This window comes from Hippoglossus hippoglossus, chromosome 18 (genome assembly GCF_009819705.1).
Source record: "Hippoglossus hippoglossus isolate fHipHip1 chromosome 18, fHipHip1.pri, whole genome shotgun sequence".
NCBI lineage: Eukaryota > Metazoa > Chordata > Actinopteri > Pleuronectiformes > Pleuronectidae > Hippoglossus > Hippoglossus hippoglossus.
This window is the reverse complement of record NC_047168.1, coordinates 10,915,030-10,932,432: the sequence shown is the minus strand read 5'-3', so window position 1 is coordinate 10,932,432 and position 17,403 is coordinate 10,915,030. Positions and strand designations below refer to the sequence as shown.

General features: G+C 43.4%; 1 protein-coding gene across 1 annotated transcript; it reads left to right on the top strand.

Annotated features, from left to right (window-relative positions):
- Positions 1-818: 818 nt before the first annotated feature.
- Positions 819-11,186, top strand: zgc:194930 (uncharacterized protein LOC557813 homolog). Its single transcript, XM_034569358.1, has 3 exons — positions 819-953; positions 4,282-4,334; positions 8,964-11,186. The coding sequence occupies exons 1-3, from the start codon at positions 819-821 to the stop codon at positions 9,757-9,759; spliced, it is 984 nt and encodes a 327-aa protein (XP_034425249.1). The 3' UTR covers positions 9,760-11,186.
- Positions 11,187-17,403: the final 6,217 nt, after the last annotated feature.

Sequence of the window (17,403 nt, the reverse complement as noted above, 5' to 3'; positions counted from 1 at the left end):
GGAGTGTGTCATCTCTGGCCTGCAGGACTCGCTCCCCTCTGACTGAGCGGTTTGTGCTGACCGGCAGCAGGAAGATTAGCCCGAGGCAGGTAACACCACAATCACATTGTCAGCGCTCAGTCAACCCAGAGCCGGTTCCTTTGCCTTGCAAATTTGCAATGGGCTCCATTCCGATGCAAAAAAGATTTTCCGACTCAGTCAGCGAGCCAATCGTCGGGTGGACTTACTTGTGCGTCCACACTGGATGTTTGACTAACCACAAAATACTCTTGAACTCCAGATAAACATGTCATTTCACTTTTAAGCTTCAGTATCTCATATGTTTACAATGGATTCATATCACAGGCTTGTATAACCAGGAAAAGGAAGTTGCTGCACTGCAATTCTTGACGTATTAAAAAGAGTTTGCCGCTTATTCAACCCGTCACAAATGATCCGCATTGTCCAATATTGAAATAAAAACCTGTCCTCCTGCTTTTTCCTTTTCCAAACATCTTTAAACTCTCATGGTTTCGACACGAGAGGGAAAGTCATGACTCAAGACCTCGGGGCTAAATATGCCTGAAAAGGTCATTTTGTCCCGTCTGGGCCGTTTTGTTCAGTTGTTGATAATCAGACTATTTCTCTGTAGTTGTGTTAACGGGTTCGGGGGCTATTTATTGCAGCAGAGATATGCAGTCGTGTTTGGCACAGGAGGCTCCGAGCTTGAGGACGCTCCGCAAACAAATTTGTGCTGCCTGCGATACTCGAGCACATTAAAACACACCCAAGGGTAAAGAGAGCAGAAAGCAACGCACACATCTCACTGGGATGTGGTCATGTGGACTATACATAATGCACAAGGCAAGAAAACGCTGCCTCACAACAGGAAAAACAGGAGCAGGAAGAAGCTGGTGGTGGCGGAGGCTGGATCCAGCAGCAGCATCGAACGATCGGAGGATTCAGAGCTACAGGTCGGCCAATCTGCGAGCCCATTGGCTATCGTGTGATGAAAAATTAACCTCTGGCATCTACGGCCAATATTGGGGCTTCCAGAGAACATTTGGCTAATCTCCATTTAAAGCTATGTATATGTTTCCTGGTGAATTAAGAAGCTAATGCATTTGGGTTCATGTGTTCCGCCTCCTTTACTCTTCAGATGGAGTGTTTACCAGTTGGCGGCCAGATCCTGCTCAAACATTATTGGTCAAACTAGAAAGGCTTGTCCCTTGCCTACAGATTGTGCATTTTCACGTGTGTTTATAGAGATTACAGGATGGCAGTCGATCACTGACCTCCTTGCATGGGACTACACGTTGCAAAAGTTGGCTGATAGTGACCGCGGTGCCCTGTCCGGTCGAATTCGGCACTCCATTAATGGGAGGGTTCCCGATGCCCAACTGGGAAATGACCTCCTCGCCTGCGCCGCTCCTGGAAGATAAGGGACACCTCATCTGGGTGGGTGTACTTGGCAGAGCAACATTGTGTGAAACCGGGAGCTGTCGAAGCCACTGGGCCTCACCGCTGCTCTGAACTGCCTCTTGGCATTTTCATCAGCGGCCGTGAATGTGCCGGAGGTCCCGGTGAAAGTGTAGCTGTGGGAATTGTTCCAGCCAGGTTTCAGTCAAATCACAGGAGGTTGTTTTCTAAGACGAGAACAGAGGGCACTCGGGGACAAGGGGACAAGGGGACGCTACTTTGATATTTGTCAGACGTTTCCTTACCTCCGGCTCTGGTGTCTTTTTATTTCATGGTTCACAGCGGCAGACCTGTAGAGGGATAATTAGATGTCTTGGGATAACTAAGTCACGCTTTGTTGACTTTGCATTAATGGTACTATCATGCAGAACAGTGTGAACCAAAATGTGTCCCACAAACTCAGATTGATAGCCTCGTGTGTGAGGCAGCTTGTAATGTTTTACATCTCAGTGGGTCCTCTTGAGATGCATTTTTAATTGATGCTAAAACGAAGAGAACACCGAGAGCATTTTGTATTGGTCCCACATGCATTTTTCAAACCAATCCCCCCCCCCCCCCAAGCAAAGCAAAGCCCCCCTGGGCCTTTTAGCTGGTTCCCTCCAGGACTTTGCACAGAGACGTATGAAGTCCCCGAAGCTTCTTACATCACAGCTGCTTGGATTGAAGATATACAGGACAAATAGATACAAATACGAGGAAAGAAATCCACCCAAAAAATGAAATCAACACTGCTTCTGTGTTCAACAAGCGCACAGTGCTCATACCTCTGCTCTATAAATTTCCATTGACATGCAAAAAGGCTAAAAATAGACAAATTAGCCACACTGCTGCGGGGGAAGATGTGTTGTTTAGATTACATGAACAAAGCAGAATACAAAATTTGCAGTTCTGCATACCCAACTTAAATTAGAGCATCGGGCCACATTGTAGAGCGACAGCTAGAACGTCAGGTGCAGAGGAGCGTGTTACGACTAAATGCTCCCGCTCCTCAAACCACAGAAAACTAAAGATTCCACCTGGAGCAGCTATTTGTCTCCTGACAGCAACAATAACCTGATGTCAGCGAAACAGAGATACCATCAAGGTGCCCTCAGTCATATGTTTCCATGTGATCCCTGTATATATATATATAAGATATAAATCTGGTGCCTGGCCTTGTGTTTTTCCACCTCACAGAGGTACAGTACATTGTATTGTCACATTATACAACAAGTTCATCATGAGTACATTTTCTTTTGCGCTTAGAGTCTGCAAACACGGAAGATATGCATATATCCGGTGAACCGATATCTTAGTAGATGTGGACTAGTCCATGCCTGAAATTAGAGGAAATCAGCCTTTAGAACCGGAAACTAATAATTCTGTCACGATGAATAGAAAATATTAACGTTATGAACGTGATAAAGTGGTCGGGCTTCTCGATTTAATTGAATCGGTAGCACAATCAAAGAAAAACTTTTTTTTAAATGACAATGTCCAGCAGTTTGAAGTAATTACCAAGTCTTTTTTAAAGTGATACCAAACATCTGTGGCCTGTTTTTAAAGATTTACATCCCCGGTAGGATCAAATCGTCTTCTTGCTCTTTTCATTGGTTTTGTTGACATGAAGATAAATGAAGAGTAACGCAAGACATGTCATTTGAATGAAGTCTCGCTCTTTGTTATTTGATTTTTTGGGGCAGACAAAGCTTTCTCACGGCAGCCGCGTCCACATCACACGCTCTCTCCGTCAGGACTGTAATTCATCATCTGCTGACAATGTGAATGAGCACCAGTGACACTCAGATGTAATTCACACTTTTCAGGTTTATTTTTACTCCGTTTTCTTCAAGGATTTTCACTGAAGGTGATGCAAAAAGCCGACAGGGTCAGAAAGTTAAGTGGAGGACTGGAAACTTTTGTCTTGTGGGCACATTTTCCTGTTTTTTCCTCAAAGAGATACTGTGTCCTCTGCCTCTGTCGCCCTCGCCCTCCTTTGCTTGCAGACAAACCCGTTCAGGACCCGGTGATTAATTATTTACTCAGGCAATGAAATGCCAAAGCCTAGAGAAACACACCACCAGGAGAGAAAAGGTCACTCCAGACCCGCACATAGAGACACACTCTTCAATACGCACTCACACAGCAGTGATGGATGGCAATAAAATCTTTATCTGTGCTTCAGGCAGACAGAGTTTTCCATCCTTGTGTCCAAACACCGTCGAGACCAAGGGCAAAGCAGAAACTTGACTGATGGGGTGAAATCTTCGAGAGAGCCCTGAGAGAGCCATCGTTTAAAAACCACTCACATGTCAAAGACGGCGAACTGACAGATCCGTAACAGTCCTGGACCCTATATCACGACTTCATGTGTGTGTGTGTGTGTGTGTGTGTGTGTGTGTGTGTGTGTGTCATTGTACAGATTAAGAAAGGGTCATGATTTTCAGATTTTTGTTTGGTCAATAAAATATAAAGGGTTAGTTTATGTGTCTTTCATCGTTTAAAAACATTTCCCCCTAGTTTTTATTCGTTTCCGGTGACTGGTCGTAAATACCTACTGCTAAAGCTAAAGCTAGCATATCAAGTCTAAATGGGTCAATTATATATATAATATGATATAATATATATATATTATATAATCTTTTTTTATTTGAAATGTCCATTGCGAGAACAGACCAGAGGCTTTTGAGCTTTCCTTAACGTTTACTTGACGTTACTCGAATTACCTGAGACACTGATGCTAAAATGCAGGTTTTTGAAGAAGTTTTGCCGTCTGTCTGTTGCCGTTTATTCAAAGTGTGTTTGTGTGATGAATTTAATTTCTACGTTATTGTCTCTCCACAGCTCCTCGACAAAGCTGGCCAGATGGGGTGCCGATGCTGCAGGATGATAAAAAGGTGAGAAGTGACTCCGCAGTTGACACCTCTTCTCTTCACGTGACGCCGATTCTCTGTCTCATGATCCTTCTGGTGAATAATGTCAGGACGCATTCTTAAATAATTTGTAGATTTTAAAAACTTTGCTTTTGTTGTGTTCTAGCAACCTCTAGTTTCAGATAGTTTCTTCAACTCACATTTTCCGCATAAATTCAATATTAGCTGCTCCATTCATTTTAGAAACATCATATTTTTGTTGTGGCCTCATCAACAACCTGAAACCAGTGACTCCGGTCCATCGCCTCGGTAACAGCCTCTCGCAGTAGATTTCCTTATCTGCCCGTCCACTGTGCCAATTCAAATGCCTCCTTGGCCACATAATGATAGTGAGAGGTCCATTTATAATACATCCCCGCTCTCAGCCTCACGTGGGCTCCCTGTACAAACTGTGAGTCAATATGCCAATAGCCATCACCCTTGGTTACTGTATTTCTTTGCAGGACCGTCCATTCATTAAAAAGGCCCACAAGACGCTGATGTCAGGGCCTGACATCGCTGGGCTGTTTCGAGGTGAACGGGGGAGACAGAGCAGGGCCGGGGGAACGAGAGCCTGATTGCAGATTAATGAAAAGGGCCAAGCTGCGATTCACATACCAGAGTTGTAATCCCCCTCCGCACCTTTTTTTCTTTCCCATGTCAAAGACACATGTGAATGCTTGTGACACACACACACACACACATACCTTGCTAATTGTCTGGAGTGTCACATTTCTGGGCTTAGCGGCGTTCGGGGCTTGGCAGGGTGGGCCTGTGGGTTACTGGGTCAAGAGAACGGCCTCGGTAGCAGCAGGCCGACGCTCACACAGTCCCAGCAAACCTGCAGAAAACAACAATATCATGTTTTATCTTCTTTTTCTGGACAGTTTTTACTTATTAAATCATGTCAGGAATAAGGACAAGTAACGAGTTTGAGGAATCATCTGTAAAGTGCACATTAAACAGCCGATAGTTGCTCAAAGCTTTCTCATTTCGTATCTTACACTTTAATCCAACTACAATTTCATCTGGACCTCGTCCCATTATATTGTTTTATAGAAAATCTAATTCCACAGTTCCCACTTGGTCCTTTTTTTAATGAAAACCCATAAAGACAGAAAAAATAACTTAACTACTGTCCCTTTACATCCACGTGTTTTTGTCTAAATCAGCATTTCTGGAAGAAAAAAAGGATGCACAACAAAGTTATAATTATATTTTTCTGGGACGCAGCAGAAATCCTTATTTTTTTATATTTTGATTAAAGAAAGTTAACATCTAGAAAACAAAAGCAGAAGGAAATAGCAGAAGCTTATTTAGCAATCATTTTATAATAGATGCTTTTTCTCCTATGGTTTTTAATTAATAACTAATTCGGGGGCAGTGGAAATAAGCTGTGAACTACACTATCACATTTTCGCACATGTAGCGATATGGAGCAACAATAGCATGTGAATTTAATTCCAATATTAATTGTCATTGTTTTGGTCTGAACCAACTCCTGCTGCTGTTCTCACCAGTGTAACGCACAGGGCTGTTTGTACTGAAAACAGATGTGGCTGGTTTGGGTGATAATATCCTGTGGGTTCAACACTGTAAGGGACACCTCTCATTACGTAGAAATATTGATAAGAGCAGCCTTAGCAATTATATTTTATTAGAAAAAGAAGTTAACTCAATAACTTTGTGTCAAAAGTTTTCACATTTTGACTTCAAGAGGAGCTACTTCCTCTGCTACTCGAAGGTGTAAGTTTCCCTCACACTTAACAGAACAATGCGCTTTGCCTGGAAAGTAAAAAAACATTAAGATGTTCATCACATGTCTAACTGACAAATTAGAACATGACGGGTTCGCCACAGTCTAGAGAATTAATCGAAAACAATATCCGTGGTGGACAAATCCACAGGCACCACCGCACCCTGCGTTGTATCCTAGATGAAATCATGAGCTTGTATTGTTTTCACATGCAAATCATGGTGTTGACCATAATCAAATAAAGAATCAATATTTGACTTAACCTGAGGAAGTAAACACAGCATTTTCATTGTTGAAGTTATGATATATGCAAAAGGGTGCATGAGCTTCCTTAAAAAAACATAAACCCCTCACAGAAAGGGAATCCCAACAGAGAGAAGAGGAAAACAGGAACTCAGCAGAATCAACTGCAAACAACTTGTGTACAAAAATAATCCTTTACCGTGAAAATCGCAGTTTAACACTGAGGGAGTTGCTGCTTTTTCTATTTCTGTGTGACTTGTGTTGCCAGGAGAGAGGAGCATCAGCTGTTTGGTTTAGGTGTGAAAAACACGCTCTTTTTTTAAATTCAGTGAGCCCAAAAATTCATATCTTGTTTTTATCCAGTCCAACAGCAGCAAGTTGTGTTATTTTTTTGGACTCTGCTCTTTGAAAATAGCTCGGAGATAGAACTGGTGACCTCCTGTCGTTGCTGAAAATACAGTTTCATTTTCTCACGTAGCTTTTGCCCAGCTTTGTGAATTACTGCCCGTTTAAAAACACAAAAAACATATAAAAAACACCTTGTGTGTGGCTCTGTTTTCTGAAAGCGAGCCTCAGATTTCACCTCGGCAGCCAGGACACAGCGGTGGCGCTGCCCGGGAGCCAGAGAAACGGAAAAGAAATTCATTTTCTCAGCTCTGTGAGACAGAGGAGAGCGGCTGCAGGGTGAGCACAGGGGTTCATAAGTCAGAGGGCGAGCGTGTGCGTTAGAGGTCATAACCATAGACGTGTGGGCGGGAGAAAGTTCTAGCATGTCCGCTTGCCAGGAGACGATTGATCGATTTATTTTTAATGTTAACTTGTTAATTCTCTTGACCTGTGTTTCTTGAAGTAAAAGAAACTAGCACAGAAAACAGATCGAGGAGGCAGGAGGAAGACGACAGAAGCTCGAGGAGAAGTCAAAGGGATGGTCTGTTAGAGAGCAGCTACACTACAGTGACGATGGAGGAGGCGTGGGGGGTGGGGGGGGGGAGGTGGAGAGGCACCTGGTGGGGTGTGAGATGGAGGGAGCTCTGCTGGGGGTTATGAGGCTCGCAGCTTGGAGTAGAAGAAACAAATGAAAGGAGAAGATAGCTGTGAAAAACAGGAGGCTCTCGCAGCAGGTGATGTCTGACAGGCTGTTACGCTTTAAGGCCCCCCCCCCCCCCACCGACATTCCCTAATACCTGTCCAGGTGTGAGACTGAACAAACTGATTCTAACCTTGTAGGAAATTCCCCCAAACATGGTTATTACAACCCGTAGGGGGCCGTTTAAGATGTAGGACCATAGACTGTAGACTGCTAAAGTGCCTGAAACCTCTAATGACCAGCAGGGGGCAACTCCATCTGGTTGTGAACAGAAGACTGTTCTCTTGATTTATCACGTCAGTAAACATTTTCATACACAGTTTATGATCTCAATCGCTAGTTTATTGTCTCGTTCAAAACTGCATAGTGTTCTTTTTTTTTTTTATTATGATCCCATTTAGAGTCAGAGCATCTCGATTGCCACCTGGTCGCTAGCGGTCATAACGTCCACCAGCCACCAGGGTGTCGTCCATCTTTATATACATTTATATGATCAGTATCTGTTTATTGTGGCAACACAACAAACCAACGTAATAAAACTACAAGTCCTGCTACACCTCCATGTCCTCCCTTTCCCCCCCTCCCTCCCTCCAAGGACTTCATAATAAACTACATCTGACATTCACAGGAGCTTTGCAAACATCATCACAGCTGAGGCTCTGTGCAAACATCACGTCCGCGTGTCCATGTAACAGTAGCACTCACAAAGCTGCCTTGAGTGGACGAGGAAGCATCAGTGAACAGTGTGCGAGGCCGTTTTTTTATTGATCGTGACGGGAACATCTGACAGAAATAGTCCTCGCTCGTTTGACGCCGCACTGATCCAGGAAATGAAACACCGACGCCAAGTCCAGTATGACTGTGACTCTTAGAAATAAGATTGATTTTTACAAATTCTTTTTTTTGTGTGTGTTTTTCCCCTTTGATTCAAAGTCATATTTGAGTTGAAATAAGTGGTTGAAATGATAATGTATGAGAGATTATATTTTCTGAAATTGCTACAGCTGCAACTACCGATTGCATCTGGTCGACAAAATGGCAGAATTCCAGAGCCAATTATAATGTTTTCTATTTCATTGTTTTATCGATTCAGTTAAAAAACCCAGCGAGTCTGCACCCCCGCTGCCCCGAGAGTCTCCAGTGCACAAAGGTGCTTTGAGGGAAATATCATCAGCTCAGGGACGGTCAACGTTTTGGACAAATTGAAATTGGGATCACTAATGATTAATGATAAGGGGGGGGGTAACAAATGTTACACACAAGATTAAACAGAATTATCAAATTAATCAGGATTCTTCCTCTGGGTACCACGAAAAGTTTCACCACAGCCCATTAGTTGTTGAGATTTTTCCGTGTGCACCAAACCATCACTGCAAGACCTACACTGCTAACAGTACTAAAACATTTACAGTATAAAAATAGCATTGATAGAGTTTAATAAAAGCAACAAATAGATGTGCATGAGTGTATATAAATTGGTTGCTTTGATGTGAATTTATGATTTACTGTCTGTCCCTCTGTCCCACAGCTACATCTACGACCCCTCTGAGGAGGTGGATGGGAGGAAGACCGACTCCGCCGGCAACTCGCTCTACCAGCCCCACCACCTTCCAGGCAGGCCCCCCAGCATCGACCCGCTGAGCAGACACGACAAGCAGAAGGAGGGCATCCACAACCTGGCCTACAGCAAGTCCAACGACAGCACCCTGAAGCTAGAGGTGGACAACAACCACCTCAACCAGAGGCTGCACGCAGCGCCTTCACCCACGAAGGAGCTGCACCAGCAGGCGAGCGGACTGCCTGAAGACGGCGGTCTGTACATCATCCAGCCCGACGCTGTGGCACCGAGATGGATGTCACAGGAAAAAAGGCCGAGCCAGGTGCCGGTTTACCCCAACATAACGGAGTATGAGGACCAAAGAAACTACAGCGAGCGGGGACACCGAGAGTCACGGGACGAGTGGGACACCTCCATCAGCAAGTGTGGGAATGGCAGTGAAAGCCTATCAGCAGATGAGATCGAGGTGGACGAGGGCGTGGGAGGGACGCCAGATTATCCTTGCGACACCGGGGACGAGGGTAGCGTCCTATCGGTGGACATGCACACCAGCACCACCAGCCTGTCCTCAGTTGACACCAGGGACGAGCTCAGACTGCGAAAGACTCTGGACGTTTCCACCATGGAGAGCGGGATCTCGGTGACGAAGTACGAGGAGGAGGAGGAGGAGGAGGGGGAGGGGGAGGTGCAGAGCGTTACAGACTCAATGGTGGCGGAGGCTCTGGCTGCCCTTGAAGCCGCCACCGCCGGAGAGGACTTTGATTGACGGACAACTCCGCTTTCCCTCCCTTATTACGCTCTTGACTCCGATTTAAAATGAGACTTGACGGAGCGAAATAACCCCCGGTGGTTTGAATCAGAAACGAATGAAAGAAAAACTCTGTTTACAAATAAAACAAACAGATTTATTTTTTAACTGCAATTTTTTTTCTTTTTATTGTGGTCACACTGAAGGAAGATAATAATAATAATAATAATAATAATAACAATGCCTTGTGAACAGGGCAATAAGCTGCGAGGGATTTCATGAAGCCACAAATAAAGAGGCACCAGTGTGCAGACTGTGAATTTCGCCCGCTGCCATATCGGCCCGTTCGTCCTTTCTGAATCTCGTCTGTTTTAACACTCCACAGTTCTACCACGTCTGTGAACTCATCCCCCGCTCTGCTCGTACCACTAGTAAGATTAAAGTCTTACTCCATCACAGTTTTGGACCATCGTTATGCTAACTGTTAGCATATAGCATCGGTTTCTCCTGTGTTAATTCACAGTTCTTCGCCATATCTATCTCTCTTCAGCAATCTTAAACTCAAACAGGAAAGGTCATTATTGCATTCTCTTTTGATACGCCACCCGTGTTTATGTTACCATTTTATCTTCTTCTGTTATTTATGATATCTACACCCACGTCATTTTTTGATTCATTGTGACAGGACACTGAAACGCCTCGATTGTAGCTTGAATCCGCTCGCGTGTCAGCTTTGATTTCCTCCGAATGTAAGAGAATCGATAAAGTAGCTACTTGCAAAGTTAGGAATTAGTTTTACGCACTGTGCTCACGTTATCAGACACATCGCACCTTGATTTTTGTCGTGATTTCCATGCACAACACGTGTGTAAGACGTGTAAGGAGATGTATGTATGTTTAAAAGCCGGAGCGGGTTAAGATAAAACGGAAACGAGTCGCGTCCACATTTCACAGATTTTCTACTTTGAGCCTAACTAGACCCTCGAAGCACGAAAGTCGCAAAATCATACAAGAATCCATCTTGACGGGCTTCGAGCTAATCAGCGGAACTACTGACTGTCTGTGGTGATGCTAGCGAGGAGCAATCCGATTGGTTCCGAGATGTTTCTGTGTGACAAACCATCTGACGTGTCAAAATATCAAATCAGCCCGTTTTTTATATTTCTATAGGTCAGGATTTGTGTTTCTACTCTGGCCTGTGACATTAGTTCAACTCAGATTTCGCTTATGTGCCTTATAATGAACTGATCGAGGCCAGTCGGTGCCGAGGAAATTGCAGATATGGCTATTTTTTATTTTTCAGTATGTTTAAGCTCAATTCTGTTTGCTCAATGAAGTTCTGAATCTGCTTCAGTGCAGCTCCCTTTATCAGTCATCGTGTGCCTGCCAAATCATTTCTTATTATCATATTTGTATTGTTAAATAAAGAAATGTACTTAAAAAAACGTAAACTGAGGCACTTTGTGGGTTTTATTGATTCTGATGTGGTTGTTGGTGGGATACAGAATATTCGGTTATTAGCATGCTAGCTGGCTAATGTTTACCCTGCAGGAAAACATTATTCGTACGATTACGAGTTTAGAACGAGTGGTTGAATCTCAAATAAAAAGTGACAGCCCTAGTGTGTAATAGCAATAATACATATTTAGTATTTTCACATTGTCTGCCATTGAAGTAACTCTTGAAAATGACAAAAAGCAGATGGACTGACTTAGCGCTTTCTGTTTCTGCAGGACGTCAAAACGCTTGTTTACGAGGATGTTGTGTCACTGTGGGACTCGGGTGTTTAAAACCTCGCCATCGCAGCAGTTAGAGCCTCGGCAGGCAGCGTCCGGGGCCCCAGAGGGCCTCGCCTAATGAACACCTCAGGGCGCTTGAGACAGGAACACACACACAGCGAGTCTTTAAAACCTTCACAACAGCCGTGACTGAGGAAAAATACAAGTCCTGGTCGGCTGACTGACTTCTGACTCCTCGGGGCAGGAGAGGCTATTCGTGGGTCGGTCCCCGTGTCTCTCAGGAACTTCTATAGCTGGACTTTGAAGGGTTATCAAAACACTCAGAGCCAAACTGGAGACGGTTTCATGTCACATACAAGGAGGGAGACACTACCAGACCGAGCTGAGGCCTGTGTGTGTGTGTGTGTGTGTGTGTGTGTGTGTGTGTGTGTGTGTGTGTGTGTGGACACGTTCACAGTTTCTTATTATTATTATTATTTAGCTTCAGGCATACTAACAAGAAGGTGTGTGTCTCTCTGAAGGAGGCTGTTGTGTTTTTATTTTTACTTCTCCACCCATGATGGAGCCGATAACCTTGTGATACAGTGCGAGGCTGTAAAAAGCAGAAATCTGAAAATACTTTCCAGAATTAGCCCTTTTCGTTCTGAACGTAAATCTTACATTAGCAGCTGGTATTCAGACCTGAGCTCCACAGGGATCTGTGTGTGTGTGTGTGTGTGTGTGTGTGTTATTGTCATGTAAAGATGAGCAGAGGAACATTTACATATTTCCATTAAGCGTGAGGACAACAGATCTGCTGTGGAGCTCCTGCTCGATGAGACCAGTGACTCATCTCTTCATCAAATCAACAGAGCGACCGTCAGTTTGTGCGTCACCAGATTACTTTGATCTTTACAATCAGTCGGAGGAAGGTAGATTAAACACCGACGGACAAAACAGCAGGTTTGGTACAAATAGAAAAGTGTGAAGATGCTGGATTGCGACTTAAAATGAGATAAAAGATGAAAAATCCTCCCTCGATAAAAACGTGAACATTTGTCAATAGATACTGAAATGATGTCAGATGATGGAGGAGCCCCAAATCCTTCAATTTATAAGATGGCATTTAAATAATAATGAAATGACCTGATGTTTCCACAATAAAGCAGGAAATGGTCGCTTTTGATTTAATCTAAGTTCTTTTTGTGAGAGTTTAAGGGTTTGAAACATAAATCAGTCTGAGGACGAGTTGTATTTCAGTGATATGGTTGAACACATTTCATATTCTTTTTTCTAAGCAAAGACCAAAACTTACAAAGGGTTATTTCACCATGAATCTGGCATCAGCCTAAATCCATTGGTTCCTAATGAAGATCAGTGATTTTCATTTCAAAGATGGACACACTGTAGTTGTTGTAGTGTTTTTTTCACAAACATTACTCAAACAGGATCAAACTCGTACCTCACAGCGTCTTCAAGGTGTTTCACAGCAGCAAGAAGGCGAAAGACGAGTTCACAAAGAAAAGGAACACCTCAGTTCTCTGCAGGTTCTCCATTAAAAAGACAATATTTCAGTTTCCACACCATCATCCGGGCAAATGTTTGACTAAAGGGGAATTCTGAGGCTCACAATGACTCCAAATAGAAAACACCTGGGATTGTTCATGCAAGTCCACGTGGGGAATGTAGTTCACAGCTGTAGTTTCCAATGTCCACACACAGGTTTATACAGAAGGCAATGAGGAAATCGATACAGATTCCAAAAGTCATCCAGGTTTGTTGTGACGCATCCGTGAAGCTTCTTCTGCGTTTTAACCTTCGAACAAACCATTTAGTGTGCGCAACATTTCCCATGAACACCTGCGTGAAGAAGCGGAGGTGCATGTGTTTAATGTCATTATAAAAGCTGCACAATTTCCTTTTCTTGTACATTTAACAGAAAATGAGAGGACACAGTTTGTTCAAGATTTTAAGTCATGAATAAGCAAAAAAAAGAATCAGGCACATCTGACTTTTGCAGATTGATGAATTTAAAGGGACTGTTAGATTGATATTCACTCTACTGAGTTCTAATAATGTGTTTAAGATGAAAAACATATAGAATATACCTTAAAACTTCCCCTTATTTTAGAGGGTAAAATAAAGAGGATTTTCTAGTTTTTATATGTTGGTGATATGAGTGTGTGTGTGTGTGTGTATGAACTCCGACCTCTTGTCTGAAAGCAGGAGATGGAGTTGGCCTCTCTGTTGACTGTCTGGTTTTCCATTATAACCAGTTTAACTGTGGGTGTCCGACACTGTTACCCTCCACTGACTCACATGTAATCAGCGCGCCTCGCCCCGCCTCGAGATAACAACACTAAAGTGGCTCTGCAATGAGCTAATCTGTGCCACAACCTGGTGTGGGTCGAGAGTAGATGTGTGTGTGTCTGTGTGTGTGTGTGAGTGTGTGTGATGGCAAATAAAGAGCACTTCTGTGGCAGATTCCTCTGTGCTGTTTTTATTAGGTCCATTAGGCAGCTTGCTTTAGAGTCCCCAAGGTGTGTGTGCGTGTGTGTGTGTGTGTGTGTGTGTGTGCGCGCTCTCAGTTAACATGTTTGTTTTTCTCAAGGCTTTTGTTGGAGTTAATGATGTCACATTTAATTGTCCCCCACACACACACACACACACACACACACACACACTCACACTTGTCTCGGAGGAACAGGTCGGACTGTATTTAAAGAGGATGAATTATTCCACAGATTCTCGATGGTTAAGGTGTAATTCTGAGACTTTCTGGAGCCAGTTACAGTAAAAAGTGCACTTCCTGGTTCCTGCCAGTCATCAACCTTCTACTGTTTGTTGATCTGACCTCTGACCTGAGAATCTGTTAATCAGTGTGGACATTCAACAGAAAGAGCCTAAAAATAGATTCTGGAATCCAACCAACATCCCTGAAAATCAGCTAATGTTTAACTCTGGCCATGACCGCGGATGACGCTTGAAGCCGAAATATCCCGGATACGAACGCCTCATGGAGCCGCAGCATCGGCACCACCTCCACCTCCACCCCCACCCCACGTCTTGTCGTCCCTTTTTGTCTCAACACAACCCCTCGATTGAAAACGATAAATACATTTCAAACCCATTTTGTTTCCCTCCTGTTGTTTGGTGAATAAAATGTTACGAACAGGTGGAAATTGACTCGATGACAATGTAAAGTCAACTTTAAGTGCAAAGGGACATTTTCATATTGTTGTTATGTTCGGCCAATAATCTAAAACACTAGGCTACACCTGAAGGACCTAAAGGATCATTCTAGGGTAAAGAAAACGACAATTCTGACAATTTAGATGAAACACACTCCAAATGGCGGCGTTCGTTTGCGGATTATTTCGTTTCATTTCTGGAGAGTGAGAGGAAGCGGAGAAGCTTCATCCGTCTTTATAAACAACCTACGCTCGTGGGAACCGAGCCATCTCAGAAGGTCACTGTGTTTACAGCTCTGATGTGGCTCAGACGTGTCAAACCTCGTCTTCCTCCCTTTGGTCCTGGATGTTTTGCTAAAAATAAAGAAAGAGAAAGAATTCCCTCCTCCCCGAGTTACCGCTCCGTCCTCTCGGCTGGTGGAGGCAGACGAAGATAAGATGTAGGGCACTTAGCCTGGCATCGGCCTGGGAATCCTGTCGCCTGGAGGCCTTAATAATTCAGTGGCTGAGATAAATTTACTGCACATGAAAGTCGTGCAAAAGAGACAGAACCAAGCTTTATTGTTATCTATCCCGTTCTCGTGCGCATACCTAATGTCCTTGAGGGGTTTTTAGCTGCTCTAATGTGGTGTGAGAAAGGGAAAAACTAAATTAGCTTCATATTTTTTGTCTCCGGTAATAAGAACAGTAAACACAGGAGTCAATATTTGCACCAGGTCCTTGTGCTGCTTATTCACGTCCTGCACCGTCGACCGCATCGCTCCGACAGGTTTTTACATCCTGAAGCCATCCTGTGTGTGTGTGTGTGTGTGTGTGTGTGTGTGTGTGTTTATAAAAGGCAGGTTTGCTTTGAGCCTTCAGCGATGGGTGGGGTGGGGTGACGACGCCCTGTGTGCCGTCAGCATGGAAATGTTCCCCGTCCCTGTCAACACTCGGAGAGTCGATCCTCCCGCCCGGCGCCGTCGAGTGACCCCAGCGGCGACCACGTGTCACTCAGAGGCCTCCTGTAATCACGTCCCCGCTGTTGTTCAGAACAGATAGGCCTGGTAATTATTTAATGAAGCCATCATCTGAATTAATTGATTTTCTTCTTTCGTCTCTTTGAGGTCAGAATCTTTGGATCCGTGAGGAAAAAAGGAGATTCGTCTTCGCCTGAGTGATCCTGATAAGACTCAGATGCTTAAGAGGACACAAGGAGTCAAGGATTGTTAATCCTCGGTGCCGCGCGTCGCCTCAAAAACACACCTCTCCGTCTCCATTATCTGGAAATAATACGACGGAGGATAGAGGTCACCGCGCTACCTCCTCGAGATGAAGGAGACAAATCATCTTTTCATTACGGCGCGGGGGGGGGAGGGAACGAGAGGAAGGAAGGAAATGAGGGAGAATACGATATGAAGACGGATTGGTTGGGTGACACGAGGGAGGAGGGAGAGGAGTCACACTGCAGATCGGTGGAATGAACTCTGGGAAATGAACTGAAAAGTGGGTCCGGACATTTTCCAGAGTTTGCCTTTCACATGCAGGAGATTTTCCGGGTCAGACGCGTTCACAACAACAGGTTATTTTCCTGTTGTCATGAAAATTCAGAGGAGGGGTTACATTTAAGACTTTATAAGAGCAAATCAAATGAAATTTAACATCTATGTCAAGTACGTCAAATATGAAAGACCATAGGAGTCCCAGAATTACTTATACTCTTCATAATTGATAAGGTGAAGTAACCAAGTACAGAATAACCCTAGAAACACCATTTTATCTTGCAAACTAAAGTCAGAGACCTATAACATCATATTTTAACACATTTAAATATGCGTTTTAGAAATCCTGCAGAAACCCTGAGGAGGCAGGAAATGAACAGAGATGAAGAAAGAAGAAGCTAAAACTCAGCGATAAAGTTTATATTTGCATCGACAACAATAGAACGGTGATATTTTATCAGTGTGTTTAACTGTGAACAATTATTTATGGTTCGATGTGTATTAGTCGTCTTTATTTGCTTTATTTCTTTCATTATACAACAATAAAAAAGAAACTGTCCCAAAACATGAAAAATAGAACACTTATGTTTTAAAAAATGAAGAGACATTCACAAACACGTTTAATATGTTTCACAAGGATTTACTTGGTTTTTAAAAAGGACCATGAAACTAATTAAGAATGGTGACAAAAAAAATAAAAAAATAAAAGCAGCAGATCTTCTGATGAACATGTTTTTTAGTTTTGGCCAAAGCTCCAAAAAACTCAAACAAACAAAAGCTGTGTTTCATGTGCGTCGTCACAAAGTCTGGGCAGAGAAAGACCCGGCTTGTGACTTGTAAACTAACATTTTATGTGTAAATTCGCTGGAGACACTTAATCTAATGCTCGATCCTGCTCCTGCTCCCACTGTTTATTTTATTTTTCACACAAGGACAAAAGAGGTAGACTTTTCAAACTAAAGACGTCAGTACAAACTACATCTGGATCCTGTGCACTCTTCGTAAAAAAAAAAAAGAAGAGTAGTTGAGCATAGAAAAAATAAAAATATTCAACTTAGCTGATGAGGCCGAGAACTTACTATTACATTCTAATTGTCATTTTCTCGTCGAAATTTTGAATGTTTGATTAATTTAAGTATTTCCAGCATTTCTAACGTTGGATCTTATTCTCATTACTGTGACCTTTCTGACCGAGGGTCAAGTTGATGCTGCACTTTTCAAACTTCAGGAAATGAACTCGAACAGAATAACCAAGTTCTGTGTTTCTTTAGG

What these genes read in the sequence shown, in the direction of transcription:
- zgc:194930 (XM_034569358.1), top strand. Translation starts at nt 819, where the DNA reads ATGTGGACTATACATAATGCACAAGGCAAGAAAACGCTGCCTCACAAC. An exon ending in CGGAGGATTCAGAGCTACAG is followed by an intron (nt 954 to 4,281) that starts GTCGGCCAATCT and finishes GTCTCTCCACAG; the next exon opens with CTCCTCGACAAAGCTGGCCA. An exon ending in TGCTGCAGGATGATAAAAAG is followed by an intron (nt 4,335 to 8,963) that starts GTGAGAAGTGAC and finishes TCTGTCCCACAG; the next exon opens with CTACATCTACGACCCCTCTG.